General features: G+C 43.0%; 1 protein-coding gene across 1 annotated transcript in view; it reads left to right on the forward strand.

Annotated features, from left to right (window-relative positions):
* hdac4 (histone deacetylase 4) overlaps positions 1 to 17,138 on the forward strand; it is a gene marked incomplete at its 3' end in the record, with an annotated part of 212,896 nt that overhangs the window by 63,533 nt on the left and 132,225 nt on the right. Inside the window, exon 3 of the mRNA XM_079517717.1 lies at positions 13,862 to 13,930. Coding sequence (XP_079373843.1) covers positions 13,862 to 13,930 — 69 coding nt within the window. The remainder of the gene's footprint in view (positions 1 to 13,861; positions 13,931 to 17,138) is intronic.

The raw sequence follows: 17,138 nt of genomic DNA on the forward strand, positions 1-17,138 counted from the left end.
GTTGGTAGGGATTGTAAACACTGGGGTCAAATAGACCTACCGTATATTTTGATATATAGGCAAGACGGTTTCAAATGGCATAATGCTTTTCCATTACAAACTTTAAGAATATGTGATCCTAATGTCTATGTTAAAAACGGTTAAATTCCTAGTTCTGTCAACATGTATTGCAAGTGTTGAGAATATAATGTTCAAACTTCACAGCAATTCACATCAAAAAGAGAAAATAATGTGTTGCAGTGAAGATGTGTTTTGCATGTTGTGTATTTAAACTTCACTTTCATCTTCACTCAGCTTTTGTCTTTTTTATCTTGTCAGCCTTTAACAATAGCGGCCCTGGCATTTATGTGTATTAGAAGTGTGAAAGACAAGTTTGAAACCAGTAACAACTGCCAACCAAACAGTCCTGTGGTTTGACAGTTTGTGAAATGCGAGTTATGCAATGCATGGTTATACGTTATACTTTTTTTCCCTTTTTTTTTATATTTATTGTTTTGGCTTTTTGCCTTTATTGATAGTTATTAGTGAAGACAGACAGGAAAGTAGGGGGGAGAGAAGGGGAGAGACATGCAGCAAAGGTCTTCATGAACGGGACTCGGGACGCGCTGTCAGACCAGAGCCTATATGTGGCATGCGCCTGGGCCACTTGGCCAGCGGCCACCCCGAAACGTACACACTTTTGAACGTGGTGAACTACGTCTTTAAGAAAAACCTTGGCTTAGTAACTTGGCAGAGATTGTAGCCAGTAGACTGGCTCCTATTTAGCAGGTAGTAGGGCATTACTCCCACTCTGGCACCTGCCAGTGTTTTGGTGGTATAAAATGACACGGGATGAACTGTCTGCAGGCCCGGATTAACAATGGAATTTAGTGGCATTTAAGCGCCAGGACACGCAGCTTGCAGGGCCCTGTGTGCGAGACTATTTCAAATGGGTAAAGATGTGGCTTCCATCAATTCCATTTCCGATACTGTATCGGTATCGGAAACGTATCGGATCGGCCCTTATTTGGTTATATCGGGTCATGTCGGTATCGACAAATATGCCAGTCTAATCGCCGATCCGACACAGGGGTAAGGGGTTGACACTATGGCAGGTAAATAAAATGTTGGGGCATGTGGAGTTTGATTTCGAGTTGCCACAAACTGCAAGTGCACATTTGAGTGAGGAGTCTGCTATAAACAAAACACAAGATATATAGCTAGATAGCTATAAACATTATTCACGGTTGGTGGACTTAAAAATAAGATCTTTTTTCTTTTTGTATTATTATAAATATTATTCTCTGGTATCAGTATTTGGTATCGGTATCGGCTAACAAACAAAAATAACAATTGTGGTGAGCATGGAAAAAACACGATCAGTGGCCAAAGTGGCATCGCTGTCTGCCTTTTTTTGTGTGCAAAATGTACGCTTTGTGTGTGTGTGAACACTTGATTATTCGATGAATCAAGAAAGTAATCAATAGTATGATTGCTAGGAAGATCATGAATGTGTTGCATCTCTAAACGTGGAGTAACCACCATGTAGCCATGCAGGTGCTTGTCTTGTGATTCCGAGCGGCGGTGACAGGTTGCCATGGCTGGCACTCCCTCAGACTGGCAGGGCGTTCGGCTGGAGCAGAAGGGCAGTTTTTGGTTAGAGAGTCTCTCTGCAGACAGGATGGCACAGTTGGCCGGCTGGCAGAGCGGGTCGACTTGACTGCCAGGCTGGTAGCGAGGCACACGCCGGACATGTTGTGAGAGTTGTCATGGACCAGACAGGGTTGGCGTGTGCCTAGTGGCACTGTGCTGAGAGGATGGGCAGGCAGGTGAAGGTGGTTGGCGAGGGGGAACTGTGTGTGTGTGTGTGTGTGTGTGTGTGTGTGTGTGTGTGTGTGTGTGTGTGTGTGTGTGTGTGTGTGTGTGTGTGTGTGTGTGTGTGTGTGTGTGTGTGTGTGTGTGTGTGTGTGTGTGTGTGTGTGTGTGTGTGTGTGTGTGTGTGTGTGTGTGAAGAATAAAAAAATGTCAATTGCCTTCGATCTGTTATAAAAGTACTGTATTTGAAGGCGCTAGGTAAAAGATACTGGTTCTGTTCAGAATTCTTTGTCATCTCCCATCTTTCCACAACATAATAGAAAATGCTCGATAGTGGGCTCGATAAGAACCCGGCGCGATAAAAATTAACAAGCTACATCCCTAGAATACCCAAATGTATGTTTTTGTATGTACACAACTGCACACGTGTGTGCGTTTTTGTTCGTACGTGTGACTGTGCACTGTGCATGTGTAGCAGAGTGGCTCACAGCCTCAGTGTGATGGCCTCAAGAGTCTAATATCTCCCCCAGTCCATAGGGATATCCCTTTGGTCTAGTGGTTAAGATATTGAACTTTCACCCGGGAGACCCGAGTTTGAATCCTGGGCGTTACACATGTGCATGTCCAACATGCTGCTTCATGTCATGTACATACAGTATGTGTGCCACCATCCATGTCCCAATGGTTGGTATCCTTTAGGATTTTAATGTTAACGATTCCCTCTTAGCGGTCACATTCCGTAACGGTTCCCTTTAACGATTCCTATAAGGGGTTTCCAAGTCAGACTCGGAGTGTACAAAAAGTTACGGGTCCATTTGGTTCCATTTTAGTACCCTCTGAGTTATGATGGTCCTTGCAATTTAAACCACCGGTATACTTCTATAGCAGACGTGAAGTCCACATACCAGCTCTGACAGTGTGATTCCAAAATGTGGTGGAACCAATTCCTGTTCCTCAATGTTGGATCCAGTTCTTCCAATTCCTCTGGGTTCCTGGACCCCAACCCCCATGCATGTGTTGGTGAACCTCTGAACGAGGCAGAGGGGTTCTCCCCACCCCTGGACACCGGGTGTCTGCCTAGTGCCTACTGAGGCACGCATGCCTACTTCCTGGCAGCCCACACGTGCCAACTTGTCCCATTGCCAGGCTTGGTTAACGTAGCATTCCCTTCCCATCTCTTCCTTTTCCATGTGGCGAGCGGCGCGCGTGCGATTCCACAGGGAAGACTGCTGCCGACGACACGTATATAGACTTTAGACCAGGGGGTAGACAACCTTAGGCACGGGTACCAACATTGGCTGGCATAAGTGTGAGAGAGAGGTTTTTCTTTTAAAATTAAATATAAAATAAATGTAGTCTATTAAATTAAGTCACCTCACATCTTTATAGAAATTTCATCCTGTACATAATTCTACATTCATTCAAACTCCTAACTGACTGGGGAGTGAGAGGGAGGCTGAGAGTGAGAGATAGGTGGGTTATTGCTCTGAGTCTAATGATCATCCTGATGTGAAAGAAAATATATCTAAAGAAGAAAAAAACTAAAGGTTATGTATAGCCTATGAAAAATTATATTTTTATGTGATGTCATAATTAAACTTAATGTTGATATGGCACGCTGACTATCAAGCAAATAAAACTGTGGAACTCTATTTCAAAAAGGTTGCCAAATCCTGCTTTAGACAACACACACATTTATTTCTCTCTCTGGGCTAGAGCCATTCATGAACTATGTCCTAGCTTGCTAGGGCATTAACCAAACGTGATTTTTGATAGTCGACACGAATACCATCAAAATCGATTTATAGTCGATTAGTCGGCGGTAAAATATGATATTTTTTTCCATCCAATCAAGCATTAAAACATCGTGTTCTGAAACGGCCAGCGCGAGTGAAGGATTAACTGCAGAACAGAGCCGTTGAATGCAGGCCGAGTGGAATAGTAAGAGAGTGGCGACACGCTTTGATCTCGCCACAAAGCGGGTGCCTATGGGCTATAGTTCCAAACATAGGAACTATCCCATTGAGATATAATGAGCACTTCCGCATTCCATTGTTACAATGGGAGTCAACGCTAGTGCCGCCACTCTCTTACTAGATTACGCTGAATGCCGCTCTGATTGGCCGAAATTCACATCAGCTGTTAAAAGTCAAGTCAAAGTTGCAAGTCCACAATGACTCACGGATGGACGCGCTGTGAGCTTGTAGATCTGCTATTTTTGATGCGCAAGACCTTTCTACGGCGCAGCATAGCATGTTACGTTGTTGAAAATTTTTGTTCAGTTGGAGAGTGGAGAGTAGACGGAGGAGGAGGAATGAACGATGCGATAATTTTCATACAACCCTAAATGTTCAACAACAAGTTACAACCACAGTTCCTTTGTTTTTTAGAAGGAGCTACAAGCTAGGAGGGGGTTATGATTACATACTAGGCTTGCTAGCTAGCAGGCTTGCCAGGCTATGAATCAGATGATCAACTCCTTCACTCCACCGCGACTATTATAACTATGATCGCGCGGCATAGCTGTTTGTTTTTAATAATGCCGCACGCCTGCACTTTTGTTGGATAAGCATGAAGAAAGATTAATAAGAAAAATAATCATGAAATCACGGGAAGAGCTACTGTAGTTTGACTGTCACCAAACTGGATATTATTGGGCAGAGTGAGGAGGGAGTCGAGGGACTCCTGCTATACTACTCTACCGGACGAAACGACGACACGTCTCCAATCTAACTTGTTGAACAAACTACAGTAATAAACTCACCAATAGTAAAAGTATTTACACACTGTAGTTGTCCCCATTGAGCGTATGAGCCTATGAGGCATATGCTGTTTGAAAATCTGTCTTAAATGCTGCCAGTGCCACCGCCGCACACCGCACCTACACGAGTGACGGTGACGGCAAAACCCACGTACAGTCGGCTTGTATATGATATGAAAACAATCAGCCAGGAATGGATTAGTACTTAAGTTGGAGAACTACCAACACAACCACAGAGCTCACAGCTGCATGTCTGCTGTAAAAAAAAAAAAAAAAAAAAAAATCATAAAAAATATTAAAAATAATATTAACGATTACCCGATTTTTGATTTACAGTGTCGACTACCGTTTTGCTATTCGAGTAGTCGACTAATCGATTTTTATGTTAATGCCCTATAGCTTACATGTAATTTTATTTGCCATATGTCAGCTCTTACATGCCATTGGGGAAATGGTCCATACTTGACTACTGCTGAGGGCCGTGCATGTGGTGTAGGTCACATAGGGCATTGCATTGAGGTTTCCATGCAGCCAGGCACGGACTGTTAAGATGTGCTAACCTATGCTGCTTAACAGAATTACTGAAACGCCCATACAACAACAATATGCAGAAATCTGTTCTTTGCATATTTTCCCATATGATGGTGTAACGGCACCTCATTATGTACCAGATAAAGTGTTTAGATTCACGGTCATGATCATGCAACAACGATGCTACAAAAATTGCAAAATTATATCCTTCACATCCACAGTCGTGTTTTCACATAATATGACTACATGGAAATGTTGCTATATTGGATTGCTCCCTGTTGTAACTTACATGAGTTGGCACCCATTTTGGTCATTTTATATAGATTGCTGCTGCGTTACTATAACAAAATAATATATCCCCATATATTGTTATGTTGTCATTCACTGTTTTCCAGGGCAAACCCTGCAAGCTGTTGCCCTCTTCCTCTCCAGCCAACGTGGCACCGGTGTTTGAGCAGGGCATCTGTCTGTGCTAATTGATCCAGCCGTAGCTTCCTTTAGGCCTTGACCACATATTGAGATGTGAAAGCCAGTGAGCATAGCAGGTCATCCATCTCTGTCCTCCTCTCTATTAACATTCATTTGTTGCCGGTTCCATAATGGCACGTGTTGTGTAGTGGCTGTGTGGACTGTGGAGAGGACAGCTACTCAATACAACTCTTAACCCATTTTGGGCCGGAATCCCTTTTGGTGTTAGCATTATGTTATGCTTTAGCTGTTGAAAAATAGCAGATCTACAAGCTCATAGCGCGCCACCGAGTGGCGCGCTACGAGCTGGTAGGTCTGCTATTTAAAAAAAATCGATGAACGACTGACATAGAAACATAGCTTTTTCAGAAAACTGTCAGGATGTAGAAGACATTTTTAGAATCTGATCTCAGACCTAAATGGGTTAAACAACTGTGGCTCTCTGAGTGGACACAAAGATAAATGGATATGTACCCTCTGTTGGGACAGGGCGTGCTGATGAATGGCTACAGTGTACAAATATAACCCAATGGTCCATTGGGTTACACTTGAACACTATCAGAGTTACAAAGTGGATACATTTACACTGTGTGTAGACCGTATACTATAGGGCTGGGCAATATAAATGATATAATCAATATTATATGTATTTTGTGACATGAGACTATAGATATCGTGCTATTTTGGATAGCGTAATGTTGTGATATTGCATAAGTGTTGTCTTTACCTGCCTTATTTTATACTTTCCAATCTACAAGCTCACAGTGCATTAATAGTTGCAGCCATTGCTGGCTGTGCTAGCCAGGGGTGTAGATCACTGTGGTGCAGAGCGTGTGAGAGGAGGACCCTGGACTGCTGCGGATATGGGGCTCAGTTGTCTGGCTACGCGAGACTATAGGCAGTGCCCAACGGGCACCGCTCTAGTATTCCTAATGTATGATCATTTGTAACATGTGTTATTATTTCTTGTCTCTTCCATCACAGTATAAAGTGAATCTTAAATTTTAGAAGGCCATTTAGATTAGAATCTCAGTTCTACAAAGGCAGTAAATTGGAATTATGGGGAATTAATGGAAGGGGGTTACACCAAATCATCTAAGCTGTATAACATCCCCCTCTCCTCTTGCAATAACTTAATACATTAATTAATACATTAATAATAATTAATCATAATGAAATTAATTCATTAATTAATAATTATTCTAAGATAGATCACTCTCTCACACACAATCTCTCTCACACACAATCTCTCTCACACACAATGTCTCGCACGCACGCACGCACGCACGCACGCACACGCGCATGCATGCATGCATCCACTCCATAGGTTCAGGTTGTGAACGGATGGTCCAGGGAACCAGTGGGGCGTGTCGGTGAAAAGGGGTCTTAAGTGGATCATAAGCAGCAACAGTCTATTTGACGAGAGGAGAAAAACTGATGGCAGCCATTAAGCGAGGCAGAGGGAGACCGTGCAAGGCGTTCTCAGTCACACTACACTTAGGTGTGTGTGTGTGTGTGTGTGTGTGTGTGTGTGTGTGTGTGTGTGTGTGTGTGTGTGTGTGTGTGTGTGTGTGTGTGTGTGTGTGTGTGTGTGTGTGTGTGTGTGTGTGTGTGTGTGTGTGTGTGTGTGTGTGTGTGTGTGTGTGTGTGTGTGTGTGTGTGTGTGTGTGTGTGTGTGTGTGTGTGTGTGTGTGTGTGTGTGTGTGTGTGTGTGTGTGAGACACTGCTTGGCACTTCTCTGGCCCATCAGGCTCTGGTGTCAGCTTTCTACCATCTGCCATGGCCACCCCACTGATATAGTAAAACCCTCGGTTTTTCTCAGTCTAGCTCTGACGGGGTCCATTTTTTTACACTGTCATAGTTAAACAAACACTGACGATTTTATGGTATATACACTTACATTCACACAAATGATACGTAGCTTGTGATGCTTGAGGTTACACACTGCGCCTATGTGGGTGCATACGGATGCTTATACAACGGCACTATGCAAGACATACGTCATACACTGACGTGGTAATCAGCTGACCAATTGACGCGTTATTTAACCTCACCTAAGGCTGTGTTCTTTCTGCGTTCTTTCTGCACATGTGTTTTGTTGTTTTTTATTGTTATGCACTGTTTGCTCCCACCGCCACCCCAGCACCACCGGTGGGCTCTGCTATTAGTTCTATTGGCCATGGAGGGTTGTTATTGTATCTATCTCCCTGCTCTTAATGATTAATAATGGCTGTCTAATTGTGCCGAGCAGGGAGAAAAATGTAAGCCAAATGTACGCCAACATACAATATTATAACCACACTTGTATTCTCATTCTATAATTAAATATTGTATTTTGTGTAAATTCGCCATGACTTTTCCTTAAATCAGTGTAAAAACAATGATCACACAATTAGAACGCTATACAGATTAGATTTTAAAATAAAAAAATCACTGAAGGATAATTTTAATTGCTTAGATAATCTTTCATTGCACCAGTACTGTTTCAACGAACAGTAAAAGAAAGACAATATTCACAATAGAACTTGGCAATAGTAACTAACACATAGTAAAAGTAATAATTCCATGCATCACCCAAGACCATAACTTAATCCACCATAATCCAAACACTGTTTATCTGAAACACTATATAGATCTAAATTTCCAAAAAAATTATTAAATTCCCAAACTCACTGTTATCAGTATCAATATTAACATCAGTTACTTGTAGGGCGCTCTCGTCAGTGCCTGTTTACATTACAGTGTTTCTGTCATGTCAATAACAGTTTATAATTTCCCCGTAGACCCAAATGAACCCCACATACTGTAAGTGAATGGAGATAGATGGACGCTGACATGGTCAAACAACATACCTGTACCTCTGCTAGAGGTGCAGCTGCAGGAACATCAGCTTCCCAACCTTTTCCGTATCCATTTATCTTCTTTTCATTGTTAACATTGACATTGTGCCAAATAGAAAATAGAAATAACATACCAATGTTATTTGCTAAACTTAATAAGCCAGCTAACGGCAGGAAATCAGATTGTTCTATTTGGAGAATACTGAACGAGGCGCACATTTTCCTACTAAATACCTTAAACACAAAATTAATTTACTTTTTTCTTTTGCACATATACAGTACATACTGTATATACAGTGTATATTTCAAAAAATGTTATATGGGCCAGAACCTGGCCTGTGGGCCGCCAGTTGAATAGGCCTGGCCTATAGGGATTGGGGAATAGGCTCAGCTTCTATCACAACAGTGTCTGTGTGTTTGTGTGTGTGCGTGCATGTGTGTGTGCGCGCTTGAGAGATATATGAATGTTTAATTTAGCCCCACCCTCCATGTATTAATCATGCTGGCAGTCTGCTTAGGCTGAAAATAGCACTTTGCAACCCAGAAAAACAAAAGCCCCACACGTACTGTATGTGCTTGCTTGCGAGCATCTTTATGTGCGTGCATGTGTCCGTCATGCGGTGGCAGTCGTTCATGTGTGACTCAAGCACATGGTTCTCTCTCGCCCTCCTCTGTCTCCCCTCATCCCCATCTTCTCTAAATAGGTTCTCTCTCTCCAGTGGTCCAGTGCTCACCATGGAGTGAAGGAGACATAAACTCTAGTACCTTCTGGCCCCATAAAGCTCTCTGGATTCAGAGAGCTAAAATCTCCTTGTAAACAGCCATGAAAATAATGTGATTACCAAAAGCAGGGTTGCAACAGTTAATCGAACTAGGCAGAGGCAAGGAAGCAACCAGGTGCTCAGGAGACGTGCAGGTATACAAAATATAAAAATAGTAAAAAGGTGCTCCTGGGATCAATCGGGATAAAACATCTATAGAAAAAAGGTGGAGATTCGGGCACACTTAATAGTTAAAAAGGAGGAAAACGTTATTAATTAAACCAACATATTTCGACCTTGTGAACATGTTTCGACAAGGTCTTCATCAGAGCTGCCTTTTTTCTATAGTTAATCGAACTACTATATAATAAATAAAAAAAACATATCGGACCTACAAACTCACGACTCACTGTCGAGATTTTACGACAAAGTATTAAAGTTCATACACATGGTTAATCAGACTAATCATTTTGGTTGATTATTAAAACATTTATGAATAAATGTTTTAAAAATATATTTTATATATTTAAATCAAAAAAGCCTAAACAGAAGATTTCTGTTTATCAATCAGCTGCTGGTAAACAAGTAGGCTAGTAATGTCACTGAAAGTGACTCTGCAAGTCCTGGTTTGCCTCACGTTTGTAAAGATGGTGGATGTTTGCAGGCGTTCATTCATATTGGCTTCTAAAAGCAGGATTGTGAGTGTATTCTAGTGCAGTGGTTCCCAAAATGTTTAGCCCGTGACCCAAACGAGAAAGTAGACATTAGCCTGGGACCCAAATTGGTGAAACTTTCATATCTTCAAGCTCGCCAGGGCTCCAGACTAACCACTGGTGCCACCAGCCTTTTCAGTTGGTAGCGCCACCACAAATCAGGTAGCACCATCTTTTTCTTTGTATAGCGTGGTATTAATACATGACCTTATCATGCTGATGATAGTTGTGTTAATTTACATAAACCCCTTAAATTAAGCACATAACATGGAACATTTATAGGTCTAGTTTATCCCTCTCTCTCTCACACACACACACACACACACATACACACACACACACACACACACACACACACACACACACACACACACACACACACACACACACGTTATTCTGTGTTTTTATAAACTACCTGGGCATGATGGCATTAAATAAACATTAAATTCTATAGGAAATTATAATTAACCTATTAATTATTATTAACCATTTTTCCATATCGTTATTATCATTTGGCTGTATGAAACAGAAATGAGACACACCCCTTACCTTCTGCATGGCATGGGCGTGTTCAACTTCAACATGGCCAATAAGGACATTGCATGGTTTTCCATCATCAATGATACGGCCATAGATTATTGTCTCCACCAGGCCGAAGGCATGGGGAGAGAGTATGTTTTGCACTCCGTCCGTGTGTGTGTGTGTCCGTCCGTCCGTGTGTGTGTCCGTCCGTCCTTCCTTCCGTCCGTCTGTGTACAGCTAATCTCCGGCACCGTTAACCCGGTCGATGCCAAACTTTGCACACACACTCCCTGGATGCCAACGATGAACCTCTGCCCCGCATTTTCCAGAACGGCCTGTTATAGCGCCACCATGAGGCAGCTTTTCACATTTTTACCTAAAACTGCACCGATCTGCGTGAAACGTTGCATGCACACTCCCTAGAGGCCAAGGACAAACCTTTGACCTGCATTTTCCGCATCTGCCTTTTATAGCGCCACCAGGAGGCCGACTTTTGTAAAACACATCTTTTGATATTACTCCTCCAGATTCTGTCCAAAAATCTCACAAATCGTTACACAGCATCTCTATGGTCATGTGCTCAATTCGGATCTGTCCGATATTTCATATTCCATTCTAATTGGCTATAATTGGCTTTCACAGTTTGCAAGATTGCCCCGTTTGGAACAAAAGCCTCAAATCATGAACGCAGCATGCAATTTACGTGAAAACTTTCACACATTTTCTTACTAGGCTGAGGAATATATCCCACCCTTTTCACATTGGCCTGTTATAGCGCCACCAACAGGTTGATTTTTACAAAACACATTTTTGGAACAAAATGCCTCAAATCATCCAATTGCCATCAAAGGCAAACATGTTTATATTACTCCTAAACATTTTGCCAAACATCTCACACAGTCCTATCCTCCTGGTGGAGACCTGTGCCCAGAAGGGCACTTTTTCTAGTCTCACATTCTTTTGGTGGATTTATCAGTGGAACCGTCTAGCAAGAACTCTGTTTATGCGTCCGCGTGTGGACAAGAGATTTGGCTGGCTCCACCACTTTCAGCCATACGTTATCGTGTGGACAGAGAGGTTTTGGGCTGGCTCCGCCAGTTGAGCTACATTGTCGTGTAGACGCAGAGATTTTCAAAAAACGAAAAAGCTATGTTTATTAAAAAAAATCACACCAGTGTGAAGTGAGGGGCGCTAATATATTAAAGTCTAACTCATGTTGCTATGATTAGGTGATGTAATGGTGAGGTAAAACAAACATTAAACTCTCTTCATTGTTAATGGCATTTAATGTTTGTGTTAGCGTGCCGCTAAACAAACATTAAACTCTGTCCATTGTCATTGGCGTTTTTAACTAAAAACAAACATTAAACCTGTATATAGCGGCCCTCAAAAATCCCTGTGTAGTGTAGGTGTGTATGAAGCCTTCATCTCCCACTAGTGAGCAGCAGCAGACGTTGCTGTGATCCTACAAACAATTATGGCAACTGGTTGCAGGAACGGTTTGCACTGTGAATGCTTGTGAACAGCATGGTGAAGTTGTGGGTGGGGGCGTGGTTCAGTTCAGACGTGTGTGCGCACACAGGGTGTGTGTTTGCATTGTGCTAATTCTCCTGAGATCTTATCTCTCCCTGATAACAGTCTGCTTACCTCTCAGTCCAGCAGTCTAATTATAGCCTGTGTGATTGTGTACGTCTGAGTTCAGGTAAGATCTATAGGTTAACTGTTCATCATCATTTTTCATAACCGATTGATTCGTTTAGGGAAATAATCTAAATGGCTGATTTACAATATCACAATGTGCCCTAATGAGACATGCACATAACATTTTAAAAGTTTTTTTTTTTTTGTATTCAGACAGCCAGCAATGGGTCAAATAATTGAAAAATAAATTAATTTGGATAATGTTAATGGACATATTGTACACGTTTTCACTTGTTTAATCCCAAAGGGGATTTATCTTTCTTTGTTTAAAAGGATCCCTGGCAAGACAAATATGCCTTAAAACACTATACTTGCCCTCTATAACTAAATATAAAAACACCTTAAATATTTTTTTCATAAGTAGAGAATCTTTCACTAGGGAATGTATGGAATGCACATGCTAATAAAAAGTATTTAAATATTGCTTTGATGCTCATATTATCCTTAGGAAGTTGTTTTTATTAGCTTTCCATAGGGCTGGACCACACATCAACCTGCGATAGGAGCAGTCCCTGAGTGAAAGATTCTCTATTTATGAAAGAAATAAAATATTGATGGTACAGTTTTAAGGCATATTTGTCTTATTAGCCAGGGATCCTTTTATGGTTTGGACTTTATTCCAAGGAAAATTTGTAGCATTACAAAAAAAAACACTTGCCTATTTGAGACAATGTATTTATTTTACTGAGAGAAATCGAAATCGAGGTTTCAGAGAAGAAAAGAAATCAGGCAAAATCGTGCAGCCCTACTACAGTAGGTGGGTTTGTATAATATCGCTTTTTCGTTTAGTACTAAGCAAATTAGCCCATTATGTGATGCCCGTGTCCAACATGGAAAAACACAACGGAACAGAATTAAATATTAATTTTGCCTCGGGCTTCACCACAATTGGGTGGGAAAGCAAACAGAATGGAATAAAAGCCATAATAAGGTCCTATAAGAGACAAGAGTTGCACAATGCTTCCAATTCATTTATTAATAAGAACATGTGTTTTTTTTATGTAGAGGAGAAGGTTGTGATTCATTGGATTAATGAGGTTGTCATGTTGAAAATAAACCCTGTAATATATACATTGTTTTGGCAAGAGATGAGTGGTGTGAGGTGGATGGGGAGAGGTGTGTGTGTGTGTGTGTGCGTGTGCGTGCGCGCCTGTCCTACTAGGCTATTTATAGATGGGTCCTCCCTGAATTGAGCTGCTGCCTGTTCCTGTTCCCACTATAATTATCATCTGCAACACACACACACCTCGTGTGTGTGTGTTTGTGTGTGTGTGTGTGTGGGGGGGGGGGATTGTACCTATGTGCAAAAAGATGAGACGCATGCCTGTATTGGTTTAAGAAACGGCAGCACATGTAAGGCACAACTGCCTGCTCTCTCGCCGCACAAGTGTTTATTTAAAAATGTTCATGATTGACTCTCTCTCTCTCTCTCTTTCTCTCTCTCTCTCTCTTTCCCTCCCTCCCTGCTATGACTAAATTCATAAGTGCAAGCACATCGCCCGGTGCCTGGCCGCCGCCGATACGCTCGCCTCCTTCACTCTCTCTCCGTTGGCTCTCCTCTCGTTCGACTTGTTTTCTTTCAGCCCATGTCCCTATATAACCACGCGCCCACCTTTTTCAGCTGGGAGTTGTAGTGTTCCACAGACACCCCCCCCCCCCCCTCCCGCTACCAGCGGTGGGTTTTGAGGCTAGTAGTTTGATGATCCGCGCTGTTGACAATGCTGAGGACAATATTTGAAGCAGAGTCTCCTTGCTCTCTGTCTCTGGCAGGTGGTCTGACCAGTAAGAAACAGCCACTGGAGCTCTTGAAACCAGCCTCACTCAACCACCTTCCAACAGGTAGGTTACTGTGTGTGTGTGTGTGGGGGGGGGGGGGGTGTCCGGATAGTCTTACTCAAGGAAGACTCTAAAAAAAAACACAGCATTACTGGCTTGTTACACATGGCTCTATAGGTCTAGATTTTAATGAAGTGATGTATTGCATTATGTCAGTTTTCCACTGGCCAGATATGTAACGTCATGCAGGTGTTGACAGTGCATCCCTGTTTGGAAACTTAATGGATACTTTGAGTGCACTTGACACGACATACTCATGTGTGTGTTGGGTGAAATAATGTCTTTGGGTTTCGCTGCTGGAGTGATTACACACCGCCAGCACTGCAGACTGGTGATTTGGTGGCCGCTTGTTGGCATCGCTGCTGTACACCTGGCTTTAGAAAACACTGCGTAAACGCATGTGTGTCTGTGTATGTCTGTGCCCACACGCACGCACGCTCAAGTAATATGTGTGCAAACGCTTGCGTCTGCGCGTGTATGAGAAAGAGACAGGTAGCTTGCTCTACTGTATATTTGCAATAATTTCACAAGCTGATGTCACTTGCCATTTTTAGAACTTCGCTATCTTTTATTCATTAGATGACTTGTTGGTTGAGGAGGAGGGTGTGTGTGTGTGTGTGTGTGTGTGTGTGTGTGTGTGTGTGTGTGTGTGTGTGTGTGTGTGTGTGTGTGTGTGTGTGTGTGTGTGTGTGTGTGTGTGTGTGTGTGTGTGTGTGTGTGTGTGTGTGTGTGTGTGTGTGTGTGTGTGTGTGTGTGTGTGTGTGTGTGTGTGTGTGTGTGTACGCGTGTGTGTACGCGTGTGTGTGTGTGTACGCGTGTGTGCGCGTGTGTGTGTACGCACGCGTGTGTGTGTGTACGCACGCGTGTGTGTGTGTACGCACGCGCGGAGCTTGACGCTGTCTTGTTGACAGGAACAGTGGAGCATCACACTAGTGGCGACATGATAGTCCCATGTGGCAGCGGGAAACGCTGACGCAGTGCCGATGACACCAGCGCGGGTGGCCTAAACCTAAAGCTGTGGTTTGCTAATAGCATGTTTAACGGCCCCGCAGCTTCAACAAACATATACTACGCACACTCGGGTGCGCTTATCTGATGTGCGCACTCTCTCCTTCAACACGGACATGGATATTTTTGACCCATTTTTGACCGACATCAAATTACGCGCTGTGCTTTGACAGAATCGGTGGCATTCAAGACACACTCATTGATGTGTAAAACAAGATGTGTCTAGAAAACATAAAAAGTATATATTTATATATATATATACTAAAATAGTATTCATAATTCACAAAATGTGAAAATGTGAATGCCACATGTGTTGGCTCCCATAGCACCAGTTTGCTGGCTGTGATCTACTGGTGTTGATGGCAGCCTCATTCACTCCTTCTCCTGGAAGCTATCTTCTCACTTACCCTTGTTAGCTCCTCCATATGCTTGTTGTCGGTAACATTCTCACCCTGGTTGATGTTTATAGTGGTATATGGTATAGTATGGGGCTTAAGTAATACGTTTGATTAACTCAGCTGTAACAGGACAACACACAGGTATGGAGAAGCTAGAGAGAGACGCATGTACGTACGTACGTACGTACGCGTGCACACACGCACGCACGCACACACACAGACACACGCACATGCACACTCCGCATGAAATCCCTCACGCCACTTTTACACAACTCGACTCAACTGCTAAAGGCAACTCAGAAAAAAGATTTTTGGCAAGCCATTGGTCACTAATTGTAACACATCTTAGAGAACGTGTGATAACTAGATGTGGTACATACTCTCCAAAAAGCATGGGGCAACACCTTCTATTAACATATTTCATGGGATGTGTTAGAAATGGTGTGTGTGTGTGTGTGTGTGTGTGTGTGTGTGTGTGTGTGTGTGTGTGTGTGTGTGTGTGTGTGTGTGTGTGTGTGTGTGTGTGTGTGTGTGTGTGTGTGTGTGTGTGTGTGTGTGTGTGTGTGTGTGTGTGTGTGTGTGTGTGTGTGTGTGTGTGTGTGTGTGTGTGTGTGTTAACTTGACACGTTACTGCAATATCATACAGTATATGTCCTGATTCATACGTAGTTGCTCGCCGCGAATAGCAGATCAGCTATTTCGGTGCGCACAACTAACTAACCGAGGCAAAAGGTTAGTGGTGAGAGCAGCGTTGGTTTGAGGCTGTTGCTCGTTTGGCCCATATGGGGCTGGCCAGCAGCCCGAAGGCCATGAGCTCCAATTGCACAAGGGTCACTGTGTGTGTGTGTGTGTGTGTGTGTAGCACACACACTTTTGAGTCATACGCCTGCAGTCAGACATGAGAAGAGTGTCGGAGCGACGTGACGGAGACATTAAGAGGAGGAGGACAGTGGAGGTGAAGATATGGAGAGGAGTAGGAGGAGGACAGTGGAGGTGGTGGGGGGGAGAGGAGGTGAAGAGACAGATTTGCATGCATAAATTAAACCAGGTTGACTAAGTTCCGCCAGGGAGGCGTTGAGAAGAACCGTGTGTGTGCGTGTGCGCGCGCGTGTGTGTGTGTGTGTGTGTGTGTGTGTGTGTGCGCGCGTGCGCTAAACTGGGTTCATTCTTCCCCAGCCAAAACAGCTCTCCCACTCTGCACAAATTAGCGGCGGCCCACGCACTCACACATGGCAGAGAGAGCTGAGGATTCAGAATTGGAAAGAGAGATACGAGAGGAGAGGTGGTAAGGAGGAAGGAAGGTCTGTGCGAGGAGGACAACATGAAAAGAAAGGAGTGGTGGGATACAACGCTGAAACAACGTTTGGCGGGGTCAAAGTACTCAATTTGTTAAGTAACAGTATAAATACTGCAATATAGAAAGACTCAGTTACAAGTAAAAGTCCGGAATTCAAAATGTACTTGAGTAAAAGTGCAAACGTATTGGCTTCAGAATGTAGGCCAAAGTAAAAGTACTCATTGTGTAGAATGTCCCATTCCACAAGTTCAAAATGTCTAAAAAATATTTTGAAAAATGAAAATAGCCGATCTACTGTACAAGCTCACAATGTCGTATCACGATGCATTGTGAGCTTGTAGATCTGACAATCAATATGTTGATCTGACCTCATCAAACCCTGTACACTCAAGACACGCTCCATATATGGCCAGTACAGAATTCATTCCATATGTTGATCTGACCCCCCATGCCAAAGCGCCAGCGCTCGCCCAGCAGTCTGCCGTCACCTAGGCGGATGCGTGCATAC

Source organism: Electrona antarctica (assembly GCF_951216825.1).
Source record: "Electrona antarctica genome assembly, chromosome: 13".
Taxonomy (NCBI): domain Eukaryota; kingdom Metazoa; phylum Chordata; class Actinopteri; order Myctophiformes; family Myctophidae; genus Electrona; species Electrona antarctica.